The sequence below is a fragment of the Acipenser ruthenus genome, chromosome 4 (assembly GCF_902713425.1).
Source record: "Acipenser ruthenus chromosome 4, fAciRut3.2 maternal haplotype, whole genome shotgun sequence".
In the NCBI taxonomy this organism is placed as follows: Eukaryota; Metazoa; Chordata; class Actinopteri; order Acipenseriformes; family Acipenseridae; genus Acipenser; species Acipenser ruthenus.
In genome coordinates, this window is record NC_081192.1 from 70,772,671 (window position 1) to 70,798,768 (window position 26,098).

The 26,098-nt window shown below is 36.9% G+C and overlaps 1 protein-coding gene across 1 annotated transcript; it reads right to left on the bottom strand.

Annotated features, from left to right (window-relative positions):
- Positions 1–1,954: 1,954 nt before the first annotated feature.
- dync1li1 (dynein, cytoplasmic 1, light intermediate chain 1) lies at positions 1,955–24,238 on the bottom strand. The gene is made up of 13 exons (XM_033998740.3): positions 24,040–24,238; positions 23,775–23,848; positions 17,443–17,559; positions 16,454–16,684; positions 13,421–13,587; positions 12,495–12,588; positions 11,905–12,040; positions 11,464–11,575; positions 9,557–9,616; positions 9,109–9,153; positions 8,348–8,465; positions 7,684–7,818; positions 1,955–2,811 (listed from the first exon to the last, which is right to left on the bottom strand). Exons 1-13 carry the CDS (start codon positions 24,132–24,134, stop codon positions 2,687–2,689), a joined length of 1,509 nt encoding a protein of 502 aa, XP_033854631.3. The 5' UTR covers positions 24,135–24,238; the 3' UTR covers positions 1,955–2,686.
- Between the last annotated feature and the right edge of the window lie 1,860 nt (positions 24,239–26,098).

The following is a 26,098-nucleotide window of genomic DNA, read 5'->3' on the forward strand; positions in this document are numbered from 1 at the left end:
CAGTGGAGTGAGTGGAGCAGTGGAGTTGCATGGGAGAAGCGAGGCAGAGAACACCAGGCGAGCAGCGGAGTCCTGGATGAGCTGGAGCGGACGGGTGGCGGACGCAGGGAGGCCGGCAAGGAGGGAGTTGCAGTAGTCTAGGCAGGAGAGTACCAGTGCCTGGACGAGGAGTTGCGTGGAGTAGTTGGTGAGGAAGGGTCAGATTCTTCGTATGTTGCTCAGGAAGAATCGGCAGGTGCATGCAAAAGTGGAGATGTGCTGGGTTTTAGGAGGCAGGGGTCCAGGGTTACTCTGAGGTTTTTGGCTGAGGAGGAGGGAGAGTGTGTGGTAGATTCAAGAGCAATGGAGATAGAGAGATCAGAGGAGGGGGAAGATGAGGGAAAGAAAAGGAGGTCAGATTTCAAGAGGTTGAGTTTGAGGTGATGCGAGTGCATCCAGGAGGAGATAGCAGACAGACAAGTAGAGATACGGGAGGGGATGGTGGGGTCAGATGGGGGGAAGGATCTGGGCATCAGCATAGAAATGGTATGAGAAACCATAGGATGCAATGAGGGGGGCCCAGGGAGCGGGTGTAGAGAGAGGACCCAAGACTGATCCTTGGGGGACTCCTGTTGAGAGAGGGTGAGGTGTGGAGGTTGAGCCTCGCCAGGGAGGTGGGGTCCAGGGTGCAAGTGACATGATTGACCACACCATTTCCTAATACAGGACAAAAGCTAGGACCAAGAAATGGACCATTAAGGTGATCATTCACATGCTGGATTTGCAGCAGCAAATTCATGGTTACAATACCTACAAGATCGCTATTCCTTAGGGGACAGAAAGGTGTTATGGAGTATCTAGACTTCAAAGTGGAACTAGACAAAGTTCTGATTGCTTGCAGAAATTCAAGGGGGACCAAAAAACAGACTGCAAGCCAGTCCAGCGATGATTCCAATGAGGACCACACCCATTGCCTGGAAAGGTGTTTCGTCTGAAGGATGCTAGCCACCTGTCTGAAGTGACAGAAATAAAGGTTGCAAGAAAAAAACAAAGGTCTGTTGCACTACATGTAATGTTTTTCTTTGCCTGACAGCACGCATAAAATTGTTACAAAGAATTTGACAAGTAGGTGGTAATGTGAATTAAGCGTTTTAGACCAAAGTTCAATAAATCTGTGACTCAACTTCCTGTGGACTGAATCTACACTCAGATGGATGCTGAACTCACAGAAATCAGTCTGCAGGACTGCACTTGAGGGGATGCTACTTCATTGGTTGCCATTCTAATTTACAATTAAAAACAAACAAAATAGCTGTGGGTTTCTCTTGTACATTGTTTGAAAAGAGATTTGATATTTTGTTGTAAATTATTTGAAAAAAATATCTTCAGTGGGTTTTTATAGGCACGTTTTAAATGCAAGCCAAAGCAACAATAATATCTTTAAAGATAGATCATTTTTGGTTTAAAAATACAAAATAAATTGTTAAAACTCTGCAAGTCATGTGCTGCATGGTTATGTTTAAGATTCAAAATGTTGTGTTAACCTGTTGTGAATAAATTCTGGTGTGGTTTGTATTGCATTAAACAGTGTTTCTATTAATTGTTGGAAATACTAAAGTAAGACCAACTTATCAATTTAAATGGATATCTTGCCCCCAAAAAGTGAATGTAGAAATTTGAAATTTAATGACACATCTCTTAACTCACCCCTTAAAATACAGTTTATTAAATAAATAATAATAAAAAATAACAGGGGACCCTCAGGTCTGAGGAGGCTAGACGTGAAACTAGTGTGACATACACAAGTAATGGGTTTTCTAAGAGTGAACAATTTCAGTAAATACATTATAAAAGACATATAGTCAGAGCAGACTTGCCTCACTGCTTTTGACCAAAGCTGCCTTGGTTTAATATAACAGACTTTAGAAAATAGGATTCCACACTGTTGTGAATACAAAAAAAAGTAAAATCTGACTGCTGAGAATAAATACAATTTTATTAAAGAGTTATTAGACTTGACCAATAGAAACATCACTACAATATTTGAACTAATGGGACCAACCATTTTAAGCTTGACAACTGTACATTTGTTAAATGAGGCTAACCTCTGGCCTTTTTCTCCTGTTACAGAGTAGCTGATAAACCACTGTAATACTGTACATATTACGCAATGTATTTGTTTTATTTAGTGCCTGCAAACAAAACATGTAATCTTGAGTTTTCCCAAATGCCAAAATGGCCAATAATAACACTGGTTTTTGTTCCTATGTAGTGTCTTTTTCCAAGTAATTTAACAAAGAACCAGGTAAGTGCACAATGATGAAAAAAGACATTTGCACTTAAACTTGCAAAATACTGTGTATGTAACATGTACTGCTGTTCTGCTTGAACATGGTAAACAGTCTCCTTTTGGAGAGTGTACTTTAAAAAACAAACAAACAAACAAAAAAAACTAAGCATCAATTTCATATGGAGAATCACTGTAAAACAGTAAGCCAGGCAGCAGGCCCAAGTTTAATCAGATATTTTCTGTAGTTTTGCTTTCAGTCACTTTATCAGTTATCTTCTGGACAACACATTAAAGATATAAGCATTTAAAAGGTTATTTCTCCCTTTAAACAAAGTTTGGATTTATTGTTTAGCTCTGTGATCCACAGTAACACATGAAGGAAAAGGATGAGGCAGACTCAAGTATTTAATGCAGTCTTCAAGATGCATCCCCTTCTGCTGGAGTTGGAGATGTAGGGCTAGTTGGGGATGACGCTTCAATTTCTGGTTTACTTGAAATTCGATCAAGTTCTGCTTGTACATCTGTTAAGCCAAGCCTTTGCCCTAGGACAAGAACAAAGTTAAATTTAGTGTATGTGGCAGCTGTTTAAAGACACTGAATATATCCCTTTCAATCTATTTATTTCTATTCAAACTGCATTATACAGTTCCCTTTTAGACTCTGGCTTACGACATGCAGCTACTGTGTGGGTAAACTGTGTGAAGACAAAATATTTTTCAAAGAAAGCGTAATGACAGCACTTGGTCAAAATAGGGCAATGTATGCAACACAGAAATCATATTAGTACGTATATATCTTTTAAACTATAATCCCCCCCAGCCTCCCCCCCACCCAAAATCATAAGTATAGTGTACTTAAGGGCCATATTCATCAGCTTGCCAATAAATACACTGGTATCAGAGGCTTTATGAATAGTACTCTGATATTTTAAAATAGTTACATAAAGAAAAAGCACAGGGGAAACCAAGTATAAGCAATTAAACTAGAATATGTATGCTTTAGACAAGAATACCATTTAAAACCCCCAGACCCTTGTGCAGGGAGAAAATAAGAAAAAAGTGGGAAAGAAATAGATACTCTATTTCCGGGTTCTAAACAGACAGTCATGTTAGAAAGGCATAGGCAAAGTGCTGGTCATGCAGCACAGACCTATTATAAGGATTACCAATACCAGGTCAAAGCTGAAAGTTAGTGTGAAAAATGTTAGTTTAAAAAGACAAGTTTGCCTTAGTTAAGAGCCATACAATGTTTTAAAGAACAAGCAGGTTTATTGGCAGGCAATAGAATGAAAAGAATTCCAAGCTGCAGGAAGCAATGGCAAGTGGTTTTGCTTGCATATGATATTTCAAGGCATACTTTCATGCAAGCAAGATAGTTACACAAACACCAAACTTAACGAGGCCAGTACCCTGTAAATGTTACCACAGAAGACGAATCCACATTAACACACACACACACACACACACACACACAATGAATCTGAAACGTGTACATGGTGATCACAAACCATACAGACGAATGGGCAAATATGGAGGGTGGACAATTCGGAAACCTCTTTCCAGGCATAGACTGTAATTCCAGATACTTGCATTTAACCCTTAATTGTTTGGAGCAGTGTCTATGACAGTTCAGAATACATCATAACTAAACATGTTCCACAAACAGACATAACACAAAAGTTCTCTTTTATGCTCATGGTACAAAAGTGAATCAGGATTATAAATAGAAATAATGAATACCTATAGCGTGATATTATAATTTTTACACGCCCCTGTGTAAAACATGCATTTTGTGACATTCATATTATGGAGTTCTGTGTATCACGCACTGAGGTGTTATCTATGAGAGCTCTCAGTCGAAGGAAAACAAAGAAAGTAAATAAAGAGAGAGCATGGGAAGACACATGATTTAAGAAACAGAAAAAAATGTGACTGTGTACCATGTAGAAAAGAGAAAAGAAAGTTTAGGAAGTCAACTTAGAAGGGAAACAGACAGAAGGTTTAAAAGCCGTCTATAGGACTTCATTGTATACTGTAAAATTCTATATACCTGGTTAAATACCGGTGAGGAGAAGTAAAACAAAACAAAAAAAAAAAAAGCTGAAAAGTGGCTTGAATCTGGGATCCACTGCTGTGTTGGACATTTTGCTCAGGAACCCAAATTGAATAAGATTAAGATTCACATGGGTGAAAGTGGCCAATGATCATTTTGTGGCAAAATCAATTTTTTTTTAGGCCGAGGGTCTGGGGACCTCATAGGCCCCCCCGAAGCTCTGGGGTTGTACATTCCCTCAGATGCATACATGCAAGTAGCACCACATGGCACAACCAGGACCAATGGCATCTCTGCACAGTGCTGCACCTTGAACTCCCACATACAGTTTATTAAAGGAAAGTGTTAAACAAACAAAAGCAGGTACTGTTCTTTTGAAAGCAAGTATTCCCCAAGTAAGGCAGTTCAAAATACTTGCCATGTCAGAAGACTTCATTCTGATGCAAATTTTTTTTTTTTTGCTGAATAAAGCCATTTCAGCAGTCAGTATATATTTAACTGCATAAATGTAGTTGCAGGAAGGACCAGTCAATAGTTGTTTCTTGTTTTATTATTCATCTAAGAAATTGTATCTCTAACTTTGTGCTTGCTTCTAAATATGGTCTATTGAGTTCGAGGACAAAGTTTGCCCACAATAAAATAACTTAAAACAATAATGTAAACTGCTTCCGGGGCATTGATACACATATTGGGAAATGGGGGGAAAAAAACAACACATTATAGCCTACTTCACTAAAGTAAAAACAGGCTTTTGTTATTTTGAAAAACCACAGCTTCAAATTATTACTAGCGCTTAATAACAGTAACAACATTTTATTTAAAGTTGGTGTTGAACTTAAAACTGTTTGTTTATTTAAAAAAATAAAATTACCTTTTTTTCAATGAATAATATTTTATTAATAGAGAATAAAAACAAACTAAACTAACAACTGCCTAGCCTATACTTAATTCATCATTTCTGTAGTCCCCACACACTGTCCAGCATCTTCAGCACACCGCTGCCAACATTAGCTGTTGTAAACAGTGGAGTGCGGACTATAGGTCAAACCAATGTTCGAGTAGTAGACTTCTGGTGTCTTCTGAATGACTTTCTGTTTTTTTGTATTACAATTTAAACCGTTTAAAGGCAAGACCATAACAAAACATAGAATAATATGCATACACAGGGCAAAAAACGTTCTCCCCTGTGCCCTATGGGTAAGTGCCTATGGTCTCAATCAAGTTACAGTTCAACAGGAGAAAAAGTAAAATGTCACAAAAATAAAGTATGTGTGAAAACATTTTAGGTTACCACGACAAAAATATATATACCCCCCTCCCCCACCCCGATTTTGACGTATTTACATCTTCAGACGGAAAACTTTCACCCATGGATTCAGATTACTCCTGAAATTAAAATGTATACCAAATAATAAGTCAACTTTAACTGCTGGTTTCACAAACCCAGAGATGCCAATACTTGACAGTGAACAAAACAGCACCTGCCAAGCAAAATTAGGTTTTTTTTTTTTTTTTTTTTTTTTTTTTATCAGGACGGTAAAATCGGGTCTGTGAAACTTGATGCAAGTATCCAGTCAAATAAAGCTGAGGTAAAATATATATTTAGTTTCAAGTGAAATCTATTTTTTCTTACCTGTGCACAACAAGGGCTGAAATAAATGTTGTACAGCATGTCTTTTCTTTTAATATTCTTGTTTCTTTGGATCTCAAATGCAACTTGTTTACATCAGAAAGTCACTCCCTTTTAATTGTTAAAAGGTAAAAAAAAGAACTATGTACACTTTCAACTGTTCTTGTTTTTTGAGCTTTAATAACAACAACAACAACAACAATAATCCTAAACACTGAACCTACAAAAGAAGCCACACAAAATAGTTTCAGTGCGGCACACACAAGGCAAGAGCTCTTGAACTTGAGCTAATGATCCACTCGTTTGGGCTTATTTGCAATACTAAGCATTTAACATTGTAAATGTTTATTTTAAGCACAAAGTTGACATTTTGTGCTTCATTTTATGTTACCATGGAAAAAAATGTAAGAAAATATAGTGCTAATAAAAACAAACACTAATTGCTTATATCATGCAAGTTTAATAAAACAAATTTTAAACTTAAAAAGGGTTGGTGCCCAACTTTAATCTTAACGTTCTGTTAATTAAAAAAGTTTAAAATGACCTCTTGATTTTTCATTCTGTCTTCTACGGGAATCAAATGTCTGGCAACTTCTTGTTTTTCAAAAGATGTTTGTTTAAACATGGGGTGTATTTTATAATTCGCTGGATCACCATGTTTGTCACCCTCAACATCAGGTCACAAAGAAAATGCAGACGACAGGCTGTAGTTACTGCGACGAGTATTTATTATGCCTGTATGTTTTCTGCAGAGAATATGGCTTTCCAACGCCTTGTACCCTCTTGATCCATAATCAGGGGTTCACATAACTGGTACGCAGGTATGCAAGCGGACCAATAAAAAAATGTCCTTAGTTATTGTTGTACAGTCAGCACTCACATACCCGATCCTAAAAAATTTTGACTTCAGTGATGGTTAAACCATCAGTGACCGTTCCAATATAAAAACAAAATCGGGAACATTCTCCCCCCCCCCCCCCCCCGCCCCCCCCCCCCCCCCGATAGCCCCGGGGGACTGAGTAAAAGCGGAAAACCACCAACCAGTGGAGATGAAATACATAATCAAATGTAGAAGTGAAACATTCCTGATAATTGCAGGTCTTGAAAAAATATACATATATAATAAATGTTATAAAAATGGTTATGTACTTGAACTGAAATTGCCCATATGTTTGCAGCTGATTCCTGTTTAAGTGGACCAATGGGACTAACTCAACTACTTTTGTCATTTTTTTTTTTTTTTTTTTTTTTTAAACTTTAAAATGACACTTATGCAATGTACTTAAATAATACCCCCCCCCCCCCCCCCACATGAAAAAAATATGCAAAAAGTCATCCACAAATAGACCTTTTATGTATCATTAACCACAAACAGAGATAACATCACTGTATCAGGATATACAGTATTTAGATGTAGTTTACTAAAACTAAAAAAATGTGTGAATGCAGTTACATTAACTTATTACAACTATAATACGAATATAAAACAGAAACCCACATACGGAAACCATGCATTATGATCACAGGAAAAGTATCACGAGCTGAAAACAAAAAGTGTGAATCATCTTCTAATGCCCTCTAGTGGACAAAACAGAAAATCATGCAATGCTCTTCATGCTCAGATCATGCATGCTCAACTTTGTCGACAAAGTACAAACTATTTTTCAACATGTTACTGCATTTTAAACACTGTTTTTGGTCGACTGGGTACAATAAAAAGAGAACAAAGTACCTGATTTCTTTGCAGAGCCTGACAGATTGCCTCCACCTCCACCAGGAGTACTGCCTCCACTCCCAGGAGAACCTGTCTTTTTACTCAGCAAGCTGTTGAAGAAGTTTGCTAGGACACCTTCACTTGTAGTTCCAGCTGCAATCCATAAAACAAAGACACCACAATACTTTAAAATAGACTTTGGAGGTAAAAGCTTTCCTATAGGACCACACTTTGTTTTGGGTGAAATTGTCCTTTTTTTCTATAGGTGTAGTCCTACAACATTTTTTTTTCTTTTTTAATTTTCTTTAAATGCAATTTTAATTCAAGGTTATTAGTCATATAAGACTGGTGGTCTATAACACAGTACCTTTAAAAAAAAACTAAAAATAAACCCTTATTCTTCCACCGACGTCACAGCATTATCATCCAGGAATATGCAGTACTTCAAGTGGCAAAAATGCATTTATGACTTTTTTTGTAAAGCATAAGCGAGCTGGATTATCAAGGAATTGGGTGTCAGATTGTAAAAGGGCATGCTGGGAATTAAATCAGTTAAAAAGTCTAGAACTGAGGCCCACAGAACATTGGCAATGAAACTGAACAACCCTGGGATATAGTGAAAAAGTTAATATCCCTTGACAACACAGGACTTAAAAATAGGGTTTAGATTGTATTTACATACCTTTCATATTGGGGTCAATTTTCTTAGTTCCTGATGGAATAGGTGTCACACTGGCAACATTTGTGGTACCAGATCGGTTTGGTGTTCTTGGAGAGCCAGGAACTCTGTTTGAAGCATCCTAATAAAAATCAAGACAAGTATTTAAATCCCCATGAAGTGGTTGTGGTTATGATTATACTGTATATCACTCAATAGACAAAGAGTACCCACTTTTCTGAGGTTTCTAAGTTGAAACATAGTAACTGCAATAATCTGTTACACTTATCGATTGTGCCAAATTCATGAAGCACAAACTAGAGGCCAATAACAAAATCTAAAAATAAAACCAATATTCAGAATTTGTGTGATTGCTCCCTATGTAGTAAGCAATACAGAATGTTTTAAAATAAAACTGTTCAAGTGATTTACATACCGAATTATTGGTTTAGTTCTAACCAATTGTAGCTAACAAAATAATTCCATAAATCCTACCAATTCTGCACTTTCATTAGCGATGTAGGTCTGAAATGTGCTTTTAATTTTTTTTTTTTATAAGTAACACATGTTTTAGCAGGGGAAAAAAAATTCTCTTTGCAAGTCACACCCTTCTTGTGTTTATTTTGAAACTGCAGATTTGAGACCTATATAATGAATGGATGTGATGGCAGAGAAAATGTATACAACTATTTTTTTAGCTACAATTACTTTAAGTCTATGCAATAGAGGTGAAAAACTAAAGTGAAATAATACTTTGGTTCACCACTAAATAAAAATATACTGACCACTGGTCTTCCAGCAGCAACAGGTGGCTGTTTTGCTAGTAGCGACTGAAAAAAATAAATAAATAAAAAAGATGTTATAGCTTTTATTAAAATTGCAGCTTTCACTTTGATCTTAAGCATATTCAGAATACAAAAGCAAGGGAGAATGAAGCAAAACATACAAAATCAAACCGATTACCATATCAAGATAACAATCACGGTGTTCCAACCGGCCTAAAGTCAAATGTGGCTGGTAACATGAGCTCAGACCTTGTCCACTTTACCATTACCATCAGACACATCCAGTAAGCAGGGAGGACTACTAACAAAGGCTCCAGATCATTATATCTCTTACTAGTTTTATATCACTAAAATTATTTTATTTCTGCAAGAAAATGTGCGTTTGTACTTGTTGCTAAAGAAAACCTTTACTCTAAGACTAAACAGGATAGGGTATATTATTTCTTACCTGTAGCTTTATAAGGAACACTTGATCATCTTCTGCTACAATTTCTTTTTCATGAACAAACTGTTAATAAAGAAATATAACAAAACAAATGTATTAATGTGTTTTAAACAATGGTCGTTGTTTAAGTGTGCTATGTTTAAATGCTTTGCAATCAGCATATTTCACATATGATATACCAAAAGTGAATGGCCTTTAACCACTCCAGAAGTGGTATATATCATGCGAAACCGCACGGCCCGAAGCGGTTTATACTGCTTATAAACACAGCTGTCATTTGGGGGAAGAAAAATAATTAAAATAATTAAAACACATTTTAAATTAAGACAAAACCAGCTTTTATTGTGTATACATCCACTGTGTAATATAGTGCCAAATGTAATGTAATTTAATTTACTGTTCACTTATTAAAAATATATTGCATATGTCTGTTTATTGTGAATTTCTGCATCGAAAGCGGCATCTCATGGAGCACAAGCTATGGGCGAGTTTCAAATGACACTGAGGAAGGCAGGGGAGCTACTGAGATGGAGGCTGAAGTTGGATCTTGGGGTGAGTTTGTGTCCTCGTTATATATGTCTGTTTTCATCCTTTTGGATATCAAAAGATGTTTTTGTTTGTTGTCTGTCACCCTCACGTCCAAGTCGTGCCAGATTAATTAGAAGATCGATCCAACCGCGGTGTGAGGGGACAGTGCCTCAGTTTCCCGCAGACACTTCAAATCCAGGCCGGTAATTCGGGGGGTAGTGTCTGGCCTTGTCTTTACCTGCTTTTCTAAAAGTTTTCATGACTGACAGAATACATTATTGCTGGTTTTAAACTCGGTCAGCAGAGATGTTAAAACTTCTACTGTTAGAATATCTATTTACTGTCCAGCTCAGCGTTAAAAAAACTGCAGACTGAATACTGATCCCCAGTTGAACTTCTTGCACTGGCACAAAATTCCCTTAATGTTGTTGATATTTTTTGGACTTATTTCCTTACAATGAACATCCATATTTTTTCTTAAAGTACAATAACAGCCTATGCTGTAGTGTTTTTTGTGTTTTTTTTTCAATCTTTGTTTTCTTCTATTTCATTTAGCTGGTCCTCATCTACTGTTATGTGTCTACTCTTGACAGTTGCTGCTGCACTTATTTTATTTGTATTTTTTTTTTTCAGATGGACTGCTGTCTTCACTCAGATAGTTGGTGTTGTACCAGTTATCTGTTTTAATACCCAAATATATTAAAGGATATGTGGAATGTCACTCATTTTTGGCAGTGGTTTTGTAACTTATAACAAATAAAATGGCATTTTGTCATGGAATTTAGAATGCAGTGGTGCGTAGTGATTTATTCCGTGTGAAGCGGATCGTTAGTATGCAAGCCATGGTATACGCAATATATACACACAGTCATGTGATGCTGTTTAACCAGTCAGTCATATATATATATACACACACATATAATTATGGTAAAAACCAGAATCTGGTCAATCTTAAATTTTACCAGTAAATGTCCGAAATTATGCAGAAATAAATTGCTTTTCGGACATTTACTGGTTAATCTTATTGGTAAATGCAGGTATATCATCGAAGAATGAATTTATTCCTGCATATAAATTGTAAATGTCCGGTAAATGTCAGAAATAAAGATTATTACATTATTAAGATACTATTTTGGACGTTTACTGTTTTGCTTGGTACCGGTAAATGTCGACATTTACCAGTAAATCTTTAGATTTATCAATATTCTGACTTTTACCGTAACATATATACAGTTGGTATCATTCAAAATATGCAAGCAGTTCATAAGCCCAAGAATTTACAAGAAAACCGGGACTATGGGAAACAATAAAAAAAAAAAAACAACAAAAACACAATCCCCAAAAAACAAATTTGTCAGAAAAAAATCTTTAAATCTGGTTACCTTTCTAACAGGTGGCTTAATTATCACATCTTCAAAGCTGTCCTCTGCTTTTAGTGTCTGAAAATTCTCATGCAAGATTCCAATCTTCTTTTCATTGTCCCATCCTGAGGGACTAAAGACAACATGGTGTCAGAATGAAGTATACTATATATATATATATATATATATATATAGTAATGTATCACTAGTTTATTCTATTGTATTTCCAGTACTAGTAATAAATATATAAACAGACTGCGAATACAAAATTATACCGTGACTTACATCTACTGTACTTCAATGTCAAAATGTGTGACATACATTACATACATAGACATGCCACTGTATCCCTGTTCTGGGGGCTATGCATCGCTGCAAAGGAAAATAGTATTCCACAACTCCACCCTCTCCCAGATAATAATAATACAAATATGTTAGTGTACATTTCAAATCAAAACTTACATAAATACTGCATCTTTTTCCACAACTTGAGCAGGAAAATTAAAAGAAAATCCATATAATCTATAGACAATGTATTTGTATAACAAATCTATGTTTTTATTTTCCTTTATTGAAGTGTATACAAGTGCTGCACCATCTGAAGCTCCAAGTTAAGGGATATAACAATTCTACACAAGGAATTAAAACAAGTTATGAGAAATATTAAAAAATATTTGTGTCTGTTTAAAAAGACTCTAGATCTGGATCATATAATATTTCAATATAAAACATATTGCATTATAAAGTAGATTACTACATTCTCAGGCAATTATCAAAGAGTACAGCATTGTTCAAAATTTGAACCTAACAAAATGTGTTTGGTCTGTTATCAGGAAACCAAAAAGTCACATAACTAATAGAAAATGATAGACAGCAGTGTAGTTCAAGGTCAGTTTCTGTAGTTGTGTTAAGTCTGAATGGATTTTGAGATTTGAGGTTCAGAAATAATAAAACAGATCAGCTTAAATGCACAACAACAATTTGGTTCAGTCATGAGTACTATAGTTATTGCACTGGTTGAAAAAAATGATGATCACAAAGGTAAAGGATACATTGTAGACAAAAGCGTCTGATATGTGACTGAATAAAGTCAAAGTGCTCATCTCTATAATCGTGTTCTTTTTCCAGGGCACTAATAGCATCACACTGGAAAGGGAGAGAAAAAAAGAGTTAAGATCTGTTTTGCTGGTTTTCCTTAAAACTCTTTCCAATAGAACAGTGGACAATGGTGTTAACAGAATGACTGATGGTTTGCACTTATCATGAATATTCTGACCTTAGCTATTAGTGCTAATTGTGGTCTGTGAAACCAGCTGTTGATATGCAAAGCAAAATCAACATGAAAAAAAAAGAAAATTAGACTGCAACTAAAACCAAGAGGCACCCTCTAGCTAGTGCACTTAAAGAGCAACTTGGCATGATGTGAAATACCAGTTATCTTATGTATTCCCCTGGGGCCTCAATATAGCTCTCAATCATGTCTAATCTCCTTGTACACTTATCATGGTTACTCTTCAGGTACCAAAATGTAACCATGGTTACTCTTCAGAGTACCAAATGTAATCATGGTTACTCTTCAAAGTACCAAATGTAATCTAAGGCCTCCACAGAGACTACCTGAGTGCTTTAAACTTATGAGTTTTAAATAGTCAACAGGATATGGGCCTATGGGCAGCAGTGTGGAGTAGTGATTAGGGCTATGGACTCTTGACCGGAGGGCTGTGGGTTTAATCCCAGGTGGGGGACTCTGCTGCTGTACCCTTGAGCAAGGTACTTTACCTAGATTGCTCCAGTAAAAACCCAACTGCATAAATGGGTAATTGTATGTAAAAATAATGTGATATCTTGTAAGTCGCCCTGGATAAGGAGAAATAAATAATAATAATAATAATAATAATAATAATAATAATAATAAACAATATGTTGACAAACAGAAAATCACCGCCCTGAACAAGAGGTTAAGAGAAGACATACCCACCTTTGTGCAAATTACCAAAAGTGGAACGCCTAGATTATGTGTAAGCGTATTTTCACCCAGAGGCAATACAACCGTCTCATCTTCCTCTTCTTGGAGGGATGTGTTTCTTCTCTGAGGAGTACCGAGGTCCTCACCAGGGTCTGTATACTCCTGGAACTGTCTCAGCACTACAGGAAAAGCAAAATTAAAGAGGATTTGGAATTGGGCTCAGTTTAGTTTGTTGTACAGGACGTAATTTAGACTTCATCGTTAAACAGATCTTTTGTAACCACTGTAGCAAATCCAGCACCTAACTAGTCCATATGTATATATTTTGTCAGGGCTTATTTTAGCACAAAAAAAAGCAATTTCTTTTTTTTACTTCAAAAACAGCCAAATTCTAAAAATAGTAGCCAAGGCCATATTATTACAATGATTCCTTCTCTCTCCTCAGACATAAATCGGGAAGACACATGTGCAGAAATCTCACTGTCGGGTTCAATTGCCTCTTTTTCTTCAATGTAGTTGGACATGTATTTTTCTCAGATACTTTTGTGCGATTTTTTGTTCATAACTAAAAAACACAATACAGCTTTACTACTGAATGTATTTTAGTCACTGAAAAAAAAAAAATATATATCCAAGCGTATTTGTTGGCAGATATTCACAGGAGTGTGGAGTAGTGGTTAGGGCTCTGGACTCTTGACCGGAGGGTCGTGGGTTCAATCCCCGGTGGGGACACTGCTGCTGTACCCTTGAGCAAGGTACTTTACCTAGATTGCTCCAGTGAAAACCCAACTATATAAATGGGTAATTGTATGTAAAAATAATGTGTAAAAAATAATGTAATCATATTACATAATAATAATTAATAATAATGTTAAATACAAGCATCTAGTGAACATTAGCCATTAATTAATAGAACCAATTTAAAAAAACATTAATTGAAAATCATTACACAGTAACAAAGTCAATAGCCAGAAAAAGACTTAATTATTTCCAACATCTGTTGAAGCAGAATGTTTAGGCAACACAACAGTTGGATTCACATTTGACAAAAGCACTGGCAGCAAGTTACAGCAAAGGAAATCGCTACAAAACACAGCATCAAAGAAATATAGAATACCAAAATCCATAATCAGAGCAATAATCAAGAATTACCGCAGAACAAATTCAACTGACCAATAAGAAACACGTGACCAATAAGTTCAGGGTGTTTTTTTTTTTTTTTTTTTTTTTTAAACGCATGGTTGAATCCACTCACTTGCAATGCGTGTTTGTGACTGGTGAATAAGCGACTGGATTCTTGATTCTTAGGATTTATCTGTGCTGTCTTCGTCCCCCCTCAACCCAACCTATCAATGTATCTATCTATTAACTGAATTTTTGGAAGGTGAATCTATATAATAAATACAATATTCTGTGTGGAGAGAGTCTGCTGCTTTACATTGCTATAGCAAGCTGATTAATAAGGTATACAAGATGATGGCTTCTTTATTTACATTAGTGCAGTATTGGTAGATTTTGAAAAAGATTAGCAATATAGTATGTGCATGCAGTTCTTTTGTTAAGTATATTCCACCTGCAGTGTTGGGGGAGAAACAAGGTCTGTTTCTGTGCTTATTTGCTTCAAAGCCATATTTGTGAGCAATAAAGCAAATAAGAATAATTGTTGTTTTTGTTTTTATGGTAGGACCATCTTTGTACAGTAGTTCAAAGTAACATTATACAGTGCACTCTGTTTATATGAATCACATCCATGCCGGATGATTTGATTCTTATAAAGCGGTTGATTCTTAAAAGCAGATCGATATGATTACTGTGAAGTGCTGCAGAATCAGTATGTTAGTTTGAGAATACAAGCTTTGTTCCCTGCAGTGTAATGGGTTGACCACTAGATGTCATGAGTTCCCACGTGTATGCACAGCTCCGAAAAATCCATAGTTGCTTTTTTCCTTAACGAATTAAGGATAATGATCAATTGGTTAACTGCTTGTTATAGTTAATGACACATTGATAAAAAGGGCTTAGCCGATAGCTTTGTGATGGGGGTATAGAGGAGTAAGGAAGTGGAAGTGTGCTGGCACTGCAGAAGCAGAAGTAAGAGAAAGAAACCAAAAGTTTCTAGTAGTCACAGTATATGTGTAGTTCTGGGGGGGAACATATGAACTGTTTTGATTTGTATTTGTTTAGTTGGGTAAACGGCTTATCCATCCTGACATCAGACAGGGACCACACAAAGTATTGTTTAGTTAGTGCTCCAACTGAGAACTAGCTTTATTTTGTTTGTTTTATTAGCGGTTGTTTCCCCATCGCAGTAAATCAGACATGTAAATCAAGACTCCAGCCTGATCATTTACACAGCCCTCAGCCACGTCACATTACAATTAGCAAAAGCGGGCCTCCGCGCATCAGCAGTTTAAATACAGTATCCAATTCACCTGCTGCAAGCCTGATTAGAAAGCACTGTAGCTAATTTTAACCACAAACTCTCACACATTATTCTTTACTTTCATTTCAGGTATTAGTTCTGTTGATTGTTGGATAGTTAATTTCTCATCCTGTATTGGTCATTCTCTGCTCCCACCCACATGACAGAATCTGTCCGTTCATATTGATGCAGATTTGGTATCTTAACGCTCTGCTGTTTGACTGACATGTCTGTTAGTGTAGGGCAGTGAATCAGCTCCCGGCAACCCAGCAGCAGGCAGATAGTTGGATCAAAATCAATAAGCAAGCATTATTTCATGCTCATGCAAATCTCCAAAAATGTATTAAAAATCCTGATTCATGAAAGAAATGGCCACTTAAAAAAAAAATTGCATTTGGCGATTTTGGGATGCAGTAAAATAAGCCCTGATGTTTCATATAATTCATTTTAGCTATATAATCGTTGAGTTGAATTTGATTACATTTTATAAACAATCATGTAAAGCAAGCAGCATAGGCAGCACTATAAATACTCCTTGTTTTACATACAGTGGATGGTTCTTACACATACTGTTTCAATGTTAATTACACTGTACTCTAATAATAGGAAGACCTCATACTTACACCTGTGCTCCATTTCCTTTATCTCCTCTGGGGGGATTTTCAGCTTATCAATATACTCTCTGAACACACTTGACCATTTCTGCAAAGAATCCAACACAGTCCAGGGTCTTGCCATGTCTACAACCAGTACTGCTAAAGTGTCCCGTATGTTGCTAGCTGATAAGGCAAATTTCTGGAGGCCCTTGTGGTACAGGTCACCGTCCAAAATCCAAGCATTACAGCGTGCATGATCTGAGGAAAGGATTGTGTAGCACTGTAAATAAACACTTTTGTGAAGTAGACTGTTGAGAAGCTGTATGCTCAAATAGACCATCAATGGTCTAGTTGAATACCGTAAAGCAGTTTATCTATAGAGTTGTAGCTCAAATATTTGCACATGAATTAACATTAAACAAAAGAGGAAACCAAAAGATTCTCAGGATGTGAAATGGGTTCCAGTAATAATGTTAACAAAGCTAATGGGAGGTAAGAAATGTATTTTAAATAATTGGTTCACACTCCTTTATTGATTTGGATTTGGCCAGGGCACAGGGCAACTGAGAAACTACACTAACTCCATTTCCTGCAGCATACAAATTTTCCTTCCAGGTACTAGCCACTTCTGATATAAAACAAATCCAAGCTCCATGGTGGAGTGGTTAACAAATAACAAATGTCAGATTCAGTAGTCCCTCATTAAAACAGACACTGTACATTCAGATATGCCGGACACAACATATACAGGTAGTAAACAAAAAAATGGAAACACCAATGTAAAGTCACTTAATAGGGCGTTGGGCAATATTTAGCACTATAAATGTGTGTGTGTTTTATTTTATTTTTTAAACCTCATTATTTCAGACATGTCTGTCTTCAGATATGACAGGTTTATTGAGGGACTACTGTAAAACACCAATTCATCAGTAATCACTTTGTAAAAATAACTGTTTAGTAAAATAGCAAAACACACAACATTACATAACAGTACAGTATTTAAATGACACACTTACCATCAATGTCTTCATCATGTACATTAAAGTACAGGTATTCTAATCCTCTTCCTTTCATATATTCTTCTATACCCTGGAGCCTTGCTAGCAAGGTGGTTTTACCGGCCCCATCTTCTCCTGTAGGAGACCACAGAAAGAGTTAGAAAAAAAATAGAAATGGGAGCCAATGGCTCCTAAGCCAAAAAGAATGTGGTTGCCAAATCCAATTGCTGGGTGCCACTATAGGAGCAAGTTGGTTGCTACCATATTCAACTGCTTAAAATACAACACCTTGCTAGACCCTAAGGGATACTAAAACAGTAACTCAATGTTTCTACTCACTTGTTTGATGACATATTATGATCAATGGTTAATCATGCAGCTGATGACTGCAATGAATTCAGAATGTTTAGATTTGAGATATTTTGCAAGTATAGCCATTTTTTTTTTTTTTTTTTTAATTTCGCCTTCGACCTTGCAAAGGTCAACCTAAAGTGAGAAAGGGACCTTGACCAGGAAAATCACCCTGGGGGCAATTTAGATGCTACCATCATGTGTAAAACCTCATTCTTCTCATAATGAATAGGGCTTCTCAGAAAAAAATACTAGGAGGTACCTACTCACTTCTGCCAAACGAGGTGTAACTCACAAACTTTATTCAAATTCCAACCTAACCCTTTACCCTGTAGGGTATGTGGGTCCTAAAATGTAAGTATTGATGTAAGACCCTTAGGTACCAGTCTTCCAAATTCTGTGAAAAACATTTGGTTTCAAGTTCCACCACTGGTCATTAAACCCCCTTGAAATTTGAATTGTTGCTATTTGTACCAAGTTTAGGCCATAATAACTTGCATGAGGGGACTCCAAGAATCACCCAAAGATATGTTTGGATAGATGTTGATGAGATCTACAAGCATCAAACAAAATATTATGGTATCCGGGGATTTTGGATTTTTGAAGTTGCATTTGTCATGCTTTCAAGCATTGCTTATGGCCACTTTGGTGAGGCTAAAGTGCCACATAGTTCTATACAAACGGGCTACTTCTATATAGGTGGGACAGACTGCACTTAAAACAGAAAGGGAACCAATCTACTCGGAGAAAGGATCCTTGAGGAGGTCCAGAAGCATTTAAACTAGAAAGGAAGGGGGGAAAAAACAAAAAAAACAGAAGGGAGACCACATCAAAACAAGGCCAACAACTCAGGTAAGACAACTATTAAATGTATTTATCTTAATGCTAGAAGTCTCAGAAACAAAATGTTAGAACTTGAAGCTACTGCACTAACAAGTAACTACGATGTGATAGGTGTTACAGAAACTTGGTTGTCTGAGAGTGATGGAGACGAATATAACATTAGTGGGTACACACTGTATAGGAAAGACAGGCAGGACAGAAGAGGCGGAGGGGTAGCGCTATACATAAGAAATAGTCTTGAAGCCCAGGTGTCAAATCAGGACAAAGAAAACAATGCAGAGACAATATGGGTCAGAAAAATGGACAAAAATTCAAAGGGCATAATAGGAGCATGCTATAGACCGCCAAATTCAGACGCTGAGCAAAATAATCTGTTATACAATGACATTCGAAATGCGTGTAGAAAAGGAGAAGCCATACTAATGGGGGATTTCAACTTCCCTCGTATAAAATGGGAGAAGCCGGTGGGGAGCACGACAGATGAAATTGAAATGGTGGAAATGACAAATGACTGCTTCCTAACGCAATTTGTCAAGGCACCGACTAGAGGGGAGGCATGCCTTGATTTAGTCTTTTCAAATAATGAAGACAGAATAACTAAAACAGAGTTCAGAGAGCCATTGGCAAACTCAGACCACAACATGGTCTCATTTGAAGTATTTTTTAAAACCCCAAAAGTAATGACTAAAGCTAAGGTTTATAATTTTAGAAAAGCAAACTATGAAGGTATGAAACAGAGACTAACAGAAGTAAATTAGAGTAAATTAGAGAAAACATCCACAGAAAAAGGATGGCTGTTTTTTAAAAATGTAGTACTAGATGCGCAAAACAATTACATCCCAAAAGTAGACTAATCTAAATCTAAAACAAAATGGCAAAAATGGTTTAATAGATCAATTAAAAAAAATATTCAGTGAAAAAAGGCACTTTACAGAGCATTTAAAAGGGACCAAAAACAAAGTACACAGAAAGAGTACTTGGAACTGCAAACACAAATAAAAAAGGAAGTTAGAAAGGCCAAGAGAGAGATAGAAATCAATATTGCTAAGGGGGCTAAAACCAATTCCAAAATGTTTTTTCCAATATTATAACAGCAAGAGAACATTCAAAGAGGAGGTTAAATGTCTAAGAGACACAAATGGCAAAATCATAGATGAAGAAAAAAAAAATAGCAAATATTAAATGATTACTTTTCACAGGTTTTTACAAAGGAGGACACGGATAACATGCCCCACATGTCTACCTGTTCCTATCCAAGTTTAAATAACTTTAGCATAACAGAGGCAGAAGTGTTAAAGGGACTAGGAGCTCTTAAAATAAACAAATCCCCTGGGACGGATGAGATCCTCCCAATAGTACTCAAAGTAATGAAAGAAGTTATTTACAAACCGCTAACCAAGATCATGCAACAGTCTCTTGACACAGGGGTTGTACCGACAGACTGGAAAATAGCAAACGTAATACCGATCCACAAAAAGGGAGACAAAACCGAACCAGGTAACTACAGACCAATAAGCCTGACTTCTATTATATGTAAACTTATGGAAACTATAATAAGATCCAAAATGGAAAATTACCTGTATGGTAACAATATCCTGGGAGACAGTCAGCATGGTTTTAGGAAAGGGAGATTGTGTCTAACTAACCTGCTTGACTTTTTTGAGGATGCAACATTGAAAATGGATAATTGCAAAGCATATGACATAGTTTATTTAGATTTCCAGAAAGCCCGCATAAAAGATTAATTCTCAAACTGAACGCAGTAGGGATTCAAGGAAATGCATGCACATGGATTAGGGAGTGGTTAACCTGTAGAAAACAGAAAGTACTGATTAGAGGAGAAACCTCAAAATGGAGCGAGGTAACCAGTGGTGTACCACAGGGATCAGTATTAGGTCCTCTGCTATTCCTAATCTACATTAATGATTTAGATTCTGGTATAGTAAGCAAACTTGTTAAATTTGCAGACGACACAAAAATAGGAGGAGTGGCAAACACTGTTGCAGCAGCAAAGGTCATTCAAAATGATCTAGACAGGGGTTCCCGAGTGGCACATCCAGTAAAAGCACTCGCTAGAGTGCAGGATGCACTCTATAGCCTGGACGTCGCCGGTTAAGAGTCCAGGCTATTCCAAAGCCGACCATGGACGGGAGCTCCCAGGGGGCGGCGCTCAATTGGCTGAGCATCGTCCGGGGGGAGGGAGGGTTAGGTCGGCCAGGGTGTCCTCGGCTCACTGTGCACCAGCGACCCCTGTAGTCTGGCCTGGCGCCTGCGGGCTTGCCTGTAAGCTGCCCAGAGCTCCGTTGTCCTCCGACGCTGTAGCTCTGAGGCGGCTGCACGGTGAGTCTGCAGAGTGCAAAGAAGCAGGTGGCTGACGGCACACGCTTCGGAGGACAAGGTGTGTTCATCTTCGCCCCTCCCAAGTCAGCGCAGGGGTGGTAGCGGTGAGCTGAGCCTAAAAATAATTGGGCATTTCAAATTGGGAAAAAAATCAATAAACTCTAAATTGGCAACAACTAAATTAAAAAAAATAATAAAAATAAATGATCTAGGCAGCATTCAGAACTGGGCAGACACATGGCAAATGAAATTTAATAGAGAAAAGTGTAAAGTATTGCATGCAGGCAATAAAAATGTGCATTATAAATATCATATGGGAGGTACTGAAATTGAAGAAGGGAACTATGAAAAAGACCTAGGAGTTTATGTCTTCATCTAGACAATGTGGGGAAGCTATAAAAAAGGCCAACAAGATGCTCGGATATATTGTGAGAAGTGTTGAATTTAAATCAAGGGAAGTAATGTTAAAACTTTACAATGCATTAGTAAGACTGGTCTGGAACCAACTTCCCAGTAATGTTGTTGAAGCTGAGACCCTGGGATCCTTCAAGAAGCTGCTTGATGAGATTCTAGGATCAATAGGCTACTAACAACTAAACGAGCAAGATGGGCTGAACAAGCAAGATGGTTTGTAAACTTTCTTATGTTCTTATGTTCTTCAACTTTGCATTCTCTGAGGATTGTTCTAGAGGAAAAGGTAACAGTATGTGCTTCCACTGGCTCTAGCTTGGAGCTGAGGGGTTGAACTTGCATGGGACTTCTTTGTTACAAATGACACATTTGAAACTACCAAAACCTTACTTAGTTGGGTTTTAAAAACTAAATTCAGTTTTTCTTAAAAAAAAAAACCAAAACACCTTCCCTGTTTACAGCACCTTTTAAATACACCTGTCTGTCATCGAAGACCTCCTAAACCAAAGACTTTCAGTTGTGCCTGATATTGACTGATTGGCTTTCTTTCTGGCAACATCTTTCTCGCAACTCTGCTTGCGTTGTGAATGTTTCACGTAAAATCACAAGTGACTGAAATCTAAATGAAACTGCAATTATCACAGCGCTGCGGAAATTAATAAATAAACACAGGAAATCAACCGCAAAACAGAGACACTCCACTACCTGGGATATTTAATTACTGTACCATTTACATGCCATAAAGATGACGCTGGCTGCGTAAGAAGGACTGCGACTCTATTGTCGTTTTTTTACACACAAATGAAATAAGCTTACTTGATTTGAAAAACGTCTTGAATGATACAAGCAAATTCCTACTACTTGGTTTGATTGAATGAGTAGTACACAACAAGCTTCAATATGAAAGCAGTTTTTAATGAAAACAAATATTGTAGCCTACTTCACTAAACTGAAAACTGGCTTCTGTTATTTTTAAATACCACTACTTCTGATTATACTACTGCTTAATAACAGGAACAACATTTTATTCAGGGTTAGTGTTGAACTTAAACGCGTTCATGCCTGCCTGTAGCCCTACCCCCATGCAGGAACATTGCCTGCTGACTTCCTCTATTCAGAAAAAATATAAAAACAATAACAGTCTGGTTCTCTCTTTCCATTTTTCAATGAATAACATTGACTTAATAAGAGAATAAAAACAAACCAAGCTAACAACTATCTAGCCTAAACAGAAATGTATTTATTTATGTATTCATTTATTTTTGGCACTCTCCACAAACTGTTCACAGCACTCATGTTAGATATAGCTAGATATTACTACAGTGCGGACCATGGGTCAAACCAATGTTTGTGTAGGGCGTGTGTATTTATTTTTTTTAATCAATGTCAGCCTTCTGGAGTCTCCTGAATGCCTTTCCACTTTTTATATGTTAAACCGTTTAAATGCCAAACCATAACAAAACACAGAATAATAGTGCATATACACAGAGCAAAAAAAAGGGGACGGGCAAAATACATAGTTGTTCCCTCCCCCCTCCCATTTAGCTCGTGGTGGTGAACTTGCAGGATTATTCATGACACCTCCCCCAAATTTAAGGGAAAAGCACTTGAAAAAGAACAACTTGCAAACCCATTTTTTCCAACGCAGCATCTATTTTGAATCTCACTCAAAAGCACAAATTTTTTTGCAAAAAGGAAAAAAATATCTACACTCTCCTTGCGACACATGCAAGGCATTTGAATATTTGGCCCCTAATTCTTTAAACCAGGTTATTACAAGTGATGGTGCAAAAAGCTGATTATAACTGTGAGGGTCAAAAGTAAAGTTTAATAAACAGAAGGTAATTTTAAGTTGGTTTGGTATTGGGTGAATAAAATGTATACACTGGAATGGACAAATAATTGCAAACACCTGCCACAGTAAACATTGTATAGGGCCAGGGCAGCCAAGGTGTCATAAAGCACACTACTGCCAGGTGTTGAAATTGCATTGAAATATCCCCGACCATTCCTCTGTGATTTCTAACACTAATTCTTCAGTCAAATTGGGTGTTGAAATCCACAGCTAAGACGGGTTTCCATAATGCCCCCGAGTTATCAATTCTGATACAGTGCCTTGTGAAAAGTCAGTAATTGTTCCCGTCTTGGAAACATAAGCTAAACAAGATCCTACTTATTTTTGTTTCTTTGCGGTCTCTTAGCAAAATAAATAATCCAATCTTAAAAGAACTACCGTATTTTATGGGATAACAACAAAAGCACATCAGTCACCAGCATCATCATCAGTCCCACTCAGACACACTAGAAACAGACACAGACCCTCCCAGGCATGCAAACACGACACAGTAGGGCCACTCCAACACGCACGCCACCATCATCTGCAGTCTTTACACAACAATACTCACCCATGACAAAAACATTTTTCCCTGACGGCAATTTCGAGCGGGAGTGCGTGGTAACTTCACTCAAAATAGACGACCTGTAAGTGAAGATTGATATACAAATATTGTTCACAAAGAGAGCCACCAGAGCGTTAACTGTCATATCATATACTTACTGTCTGACTGATTCGGGAATTAGCCTGGCAGATAAACCAGAGCTTTGGAAATAATGTATTGAACGCTTTTCCTGCAAAATAAAATATTCATGCAATCATATGACTGTACGTACCACAGGTCATCATCTTCCCCGTTTCGGATTTCCTGGGTGTTATTATTTATGTTAGAGATAGAAGACGAGGAGCCGGTTTTGTCCACGGCTGCCATCTTTGCTAGCGTATCACTCTGACACACAGCCTGAGTAGACCCGGATGTATAGCCAGCAGAAGTCGGTAACTTAGGGGCAGGGCGGTTACTGCGGGATACTGGTGATAACCACTGTTGGTTTATGTTTCTCCTCAGGGCAATCAGGAGGTTAGAAACGGGCAGAGGCTTTTTTTTAAAGGTACATTTATAAGTTTAGAGTATTTTCTAGAGGGTTTATTTTCTGCCTGAAATCATTTTTTTCCCTTAACATTTATTTACTTCACAAAGATGGGTAGGCTGTGATATCATTCTTCCAGGCAGCCACGACCACAGATCACTATGCTTTGATTGACTTCCTTTGACTGACACAATATTATAATATCAGTTCATGTGCAGCAACTATTGGGGCCCGTAGGCCCACACAGAGTGGTCTGTATAAGGTGCCATTTCTGACAAAAGTCTATCAAATACTACAAGAGAAGGGTCATGTTACTGAGGGGCACAGTTGGTGCCTTTATACTTGTTGCACAGGAAGTTAATTTAGTTGTCAGTAATGTCAGTGTGTTGTGCCCATCAGTGAATACATACTCAGAGATGGAAAAAAGATTCCTATTGCATAGCGGTTTCACCCATTCCAAGTTATACAGCAAGCTTGATGTATACAGTAGGTAACAAGATAAGGTGTGTCTTATTAAACTCATTGTAAAACCAGGAATATATCAAACTGTTATGCAACAGGGGTATTATTATTATTATTATTATTATTATTATTATTATTATTATTATTATTATTATTATTTGTTTATTTGTTTATTTATTATTATTATTATTATTTATTTCTTAGCAGACGCCCTTATCCAGGGCGACTTACAATCGTAAGCAAATACATTTCAAGTGTTACAATACAAGTAATACAATAAGAGCAAGAATTTAGGCAGCTTATCCAAGTTGTTTATCCAAGGCATTATTTCCACAATCGTTTATCCGATTGTGGAAAATTAAGAAAAAACATTTACGGAAAAAACTAAAACAACTTGAATGTTATTTTGCTGATGAGAGCTATGTAACTTGCCAATATTGTTGTCTAGCTTTTTTTTATGCCAATGATTTTACAATTTAACCATGGTGTGCCAATATACAGTAATATTAGATTCATTTGGAGGTTTAAGAATAATACAAGAATAATTTATTCCAGTTAATTGCATACCTTATAATTGCATATTCCTGTTAACTTAAAATAAATGTTAAGCAGTTTATTATGAAAATGCACATGCTGTAGATTCCTGTTAATTGCATATCCCATGTGCCTAACAGTTTTATGCATTTAATGAGAATATGCCATTATAAGGAACATTTGTATAAGAAATGTGCTTCACAATTGTATTCAATTACCAGCTATACAATTAAATATAATACACTGTATATGGTACTGATAATTGCATACTCGGGTTAATTGCATAAAACGTTTAGGCACTAATTAACAATAATCTATTGTAATATGACTTAACATGATGTGCTTCTGGTTTTATTTAACGTTGGATTTCAGTACTACTTTCATGAATTGTCTTTTAATAAGTATGGGTACAGTATACTTAAATGACACTCAAAAATACAAACTTCTGCAATTTTGCTGCACAGCTTGTCTGCCTCCCCTCCTGCCTCCCCTTGAACTTCCACTAACAACTACATCTCCCAGAATATAATGTCTTCAGTTACTAGGAAACTACACAAGAAAAACCAACCCAACAAACACCCAATCTCTGGCTAGCCCTGTTGTCTTTGCAGCCAATCACAGTAGAAATTGAAGCATAGAAATTGAAGGTTGAAGCATAAGCACCCCAGTCCATCTACAAATCCGACTTGAACCATCGTCAGAGGCAACTGCTAAAAAAAGGTGCCTATAATATTACACAAACTGTTTTATAACTTATAAATGCATGTCCTTATTTTATTTATCTGCATGGCTTTATATTGAAGTTTAAACA

Bases quoted from the DNA above. Each gene is read 5' to 3' on its own strand.
- dync1li1 (XM_033998740.3), bottom strand. From the start codon at position 24,134: ATGGCAGCCGTGGACAAAACCGGCTCCTCGTCTTCTATCTCTAACATA. The intron at 17,560-23,774 runs GTGAGTATTGTT...GGTCTCCTACAG, and splicing joins GAAAAATGTTTTTGTCATGG to GAGAAGATGGGGCCGGTAAA. The intron at 11,576-11,904 runs GTAAGTTTTGAT...TGTTGTCTTTAG, and splicing joins GAAAAAGATGCAGTATTTAT to TCCCTCAGGATGGGACAATG.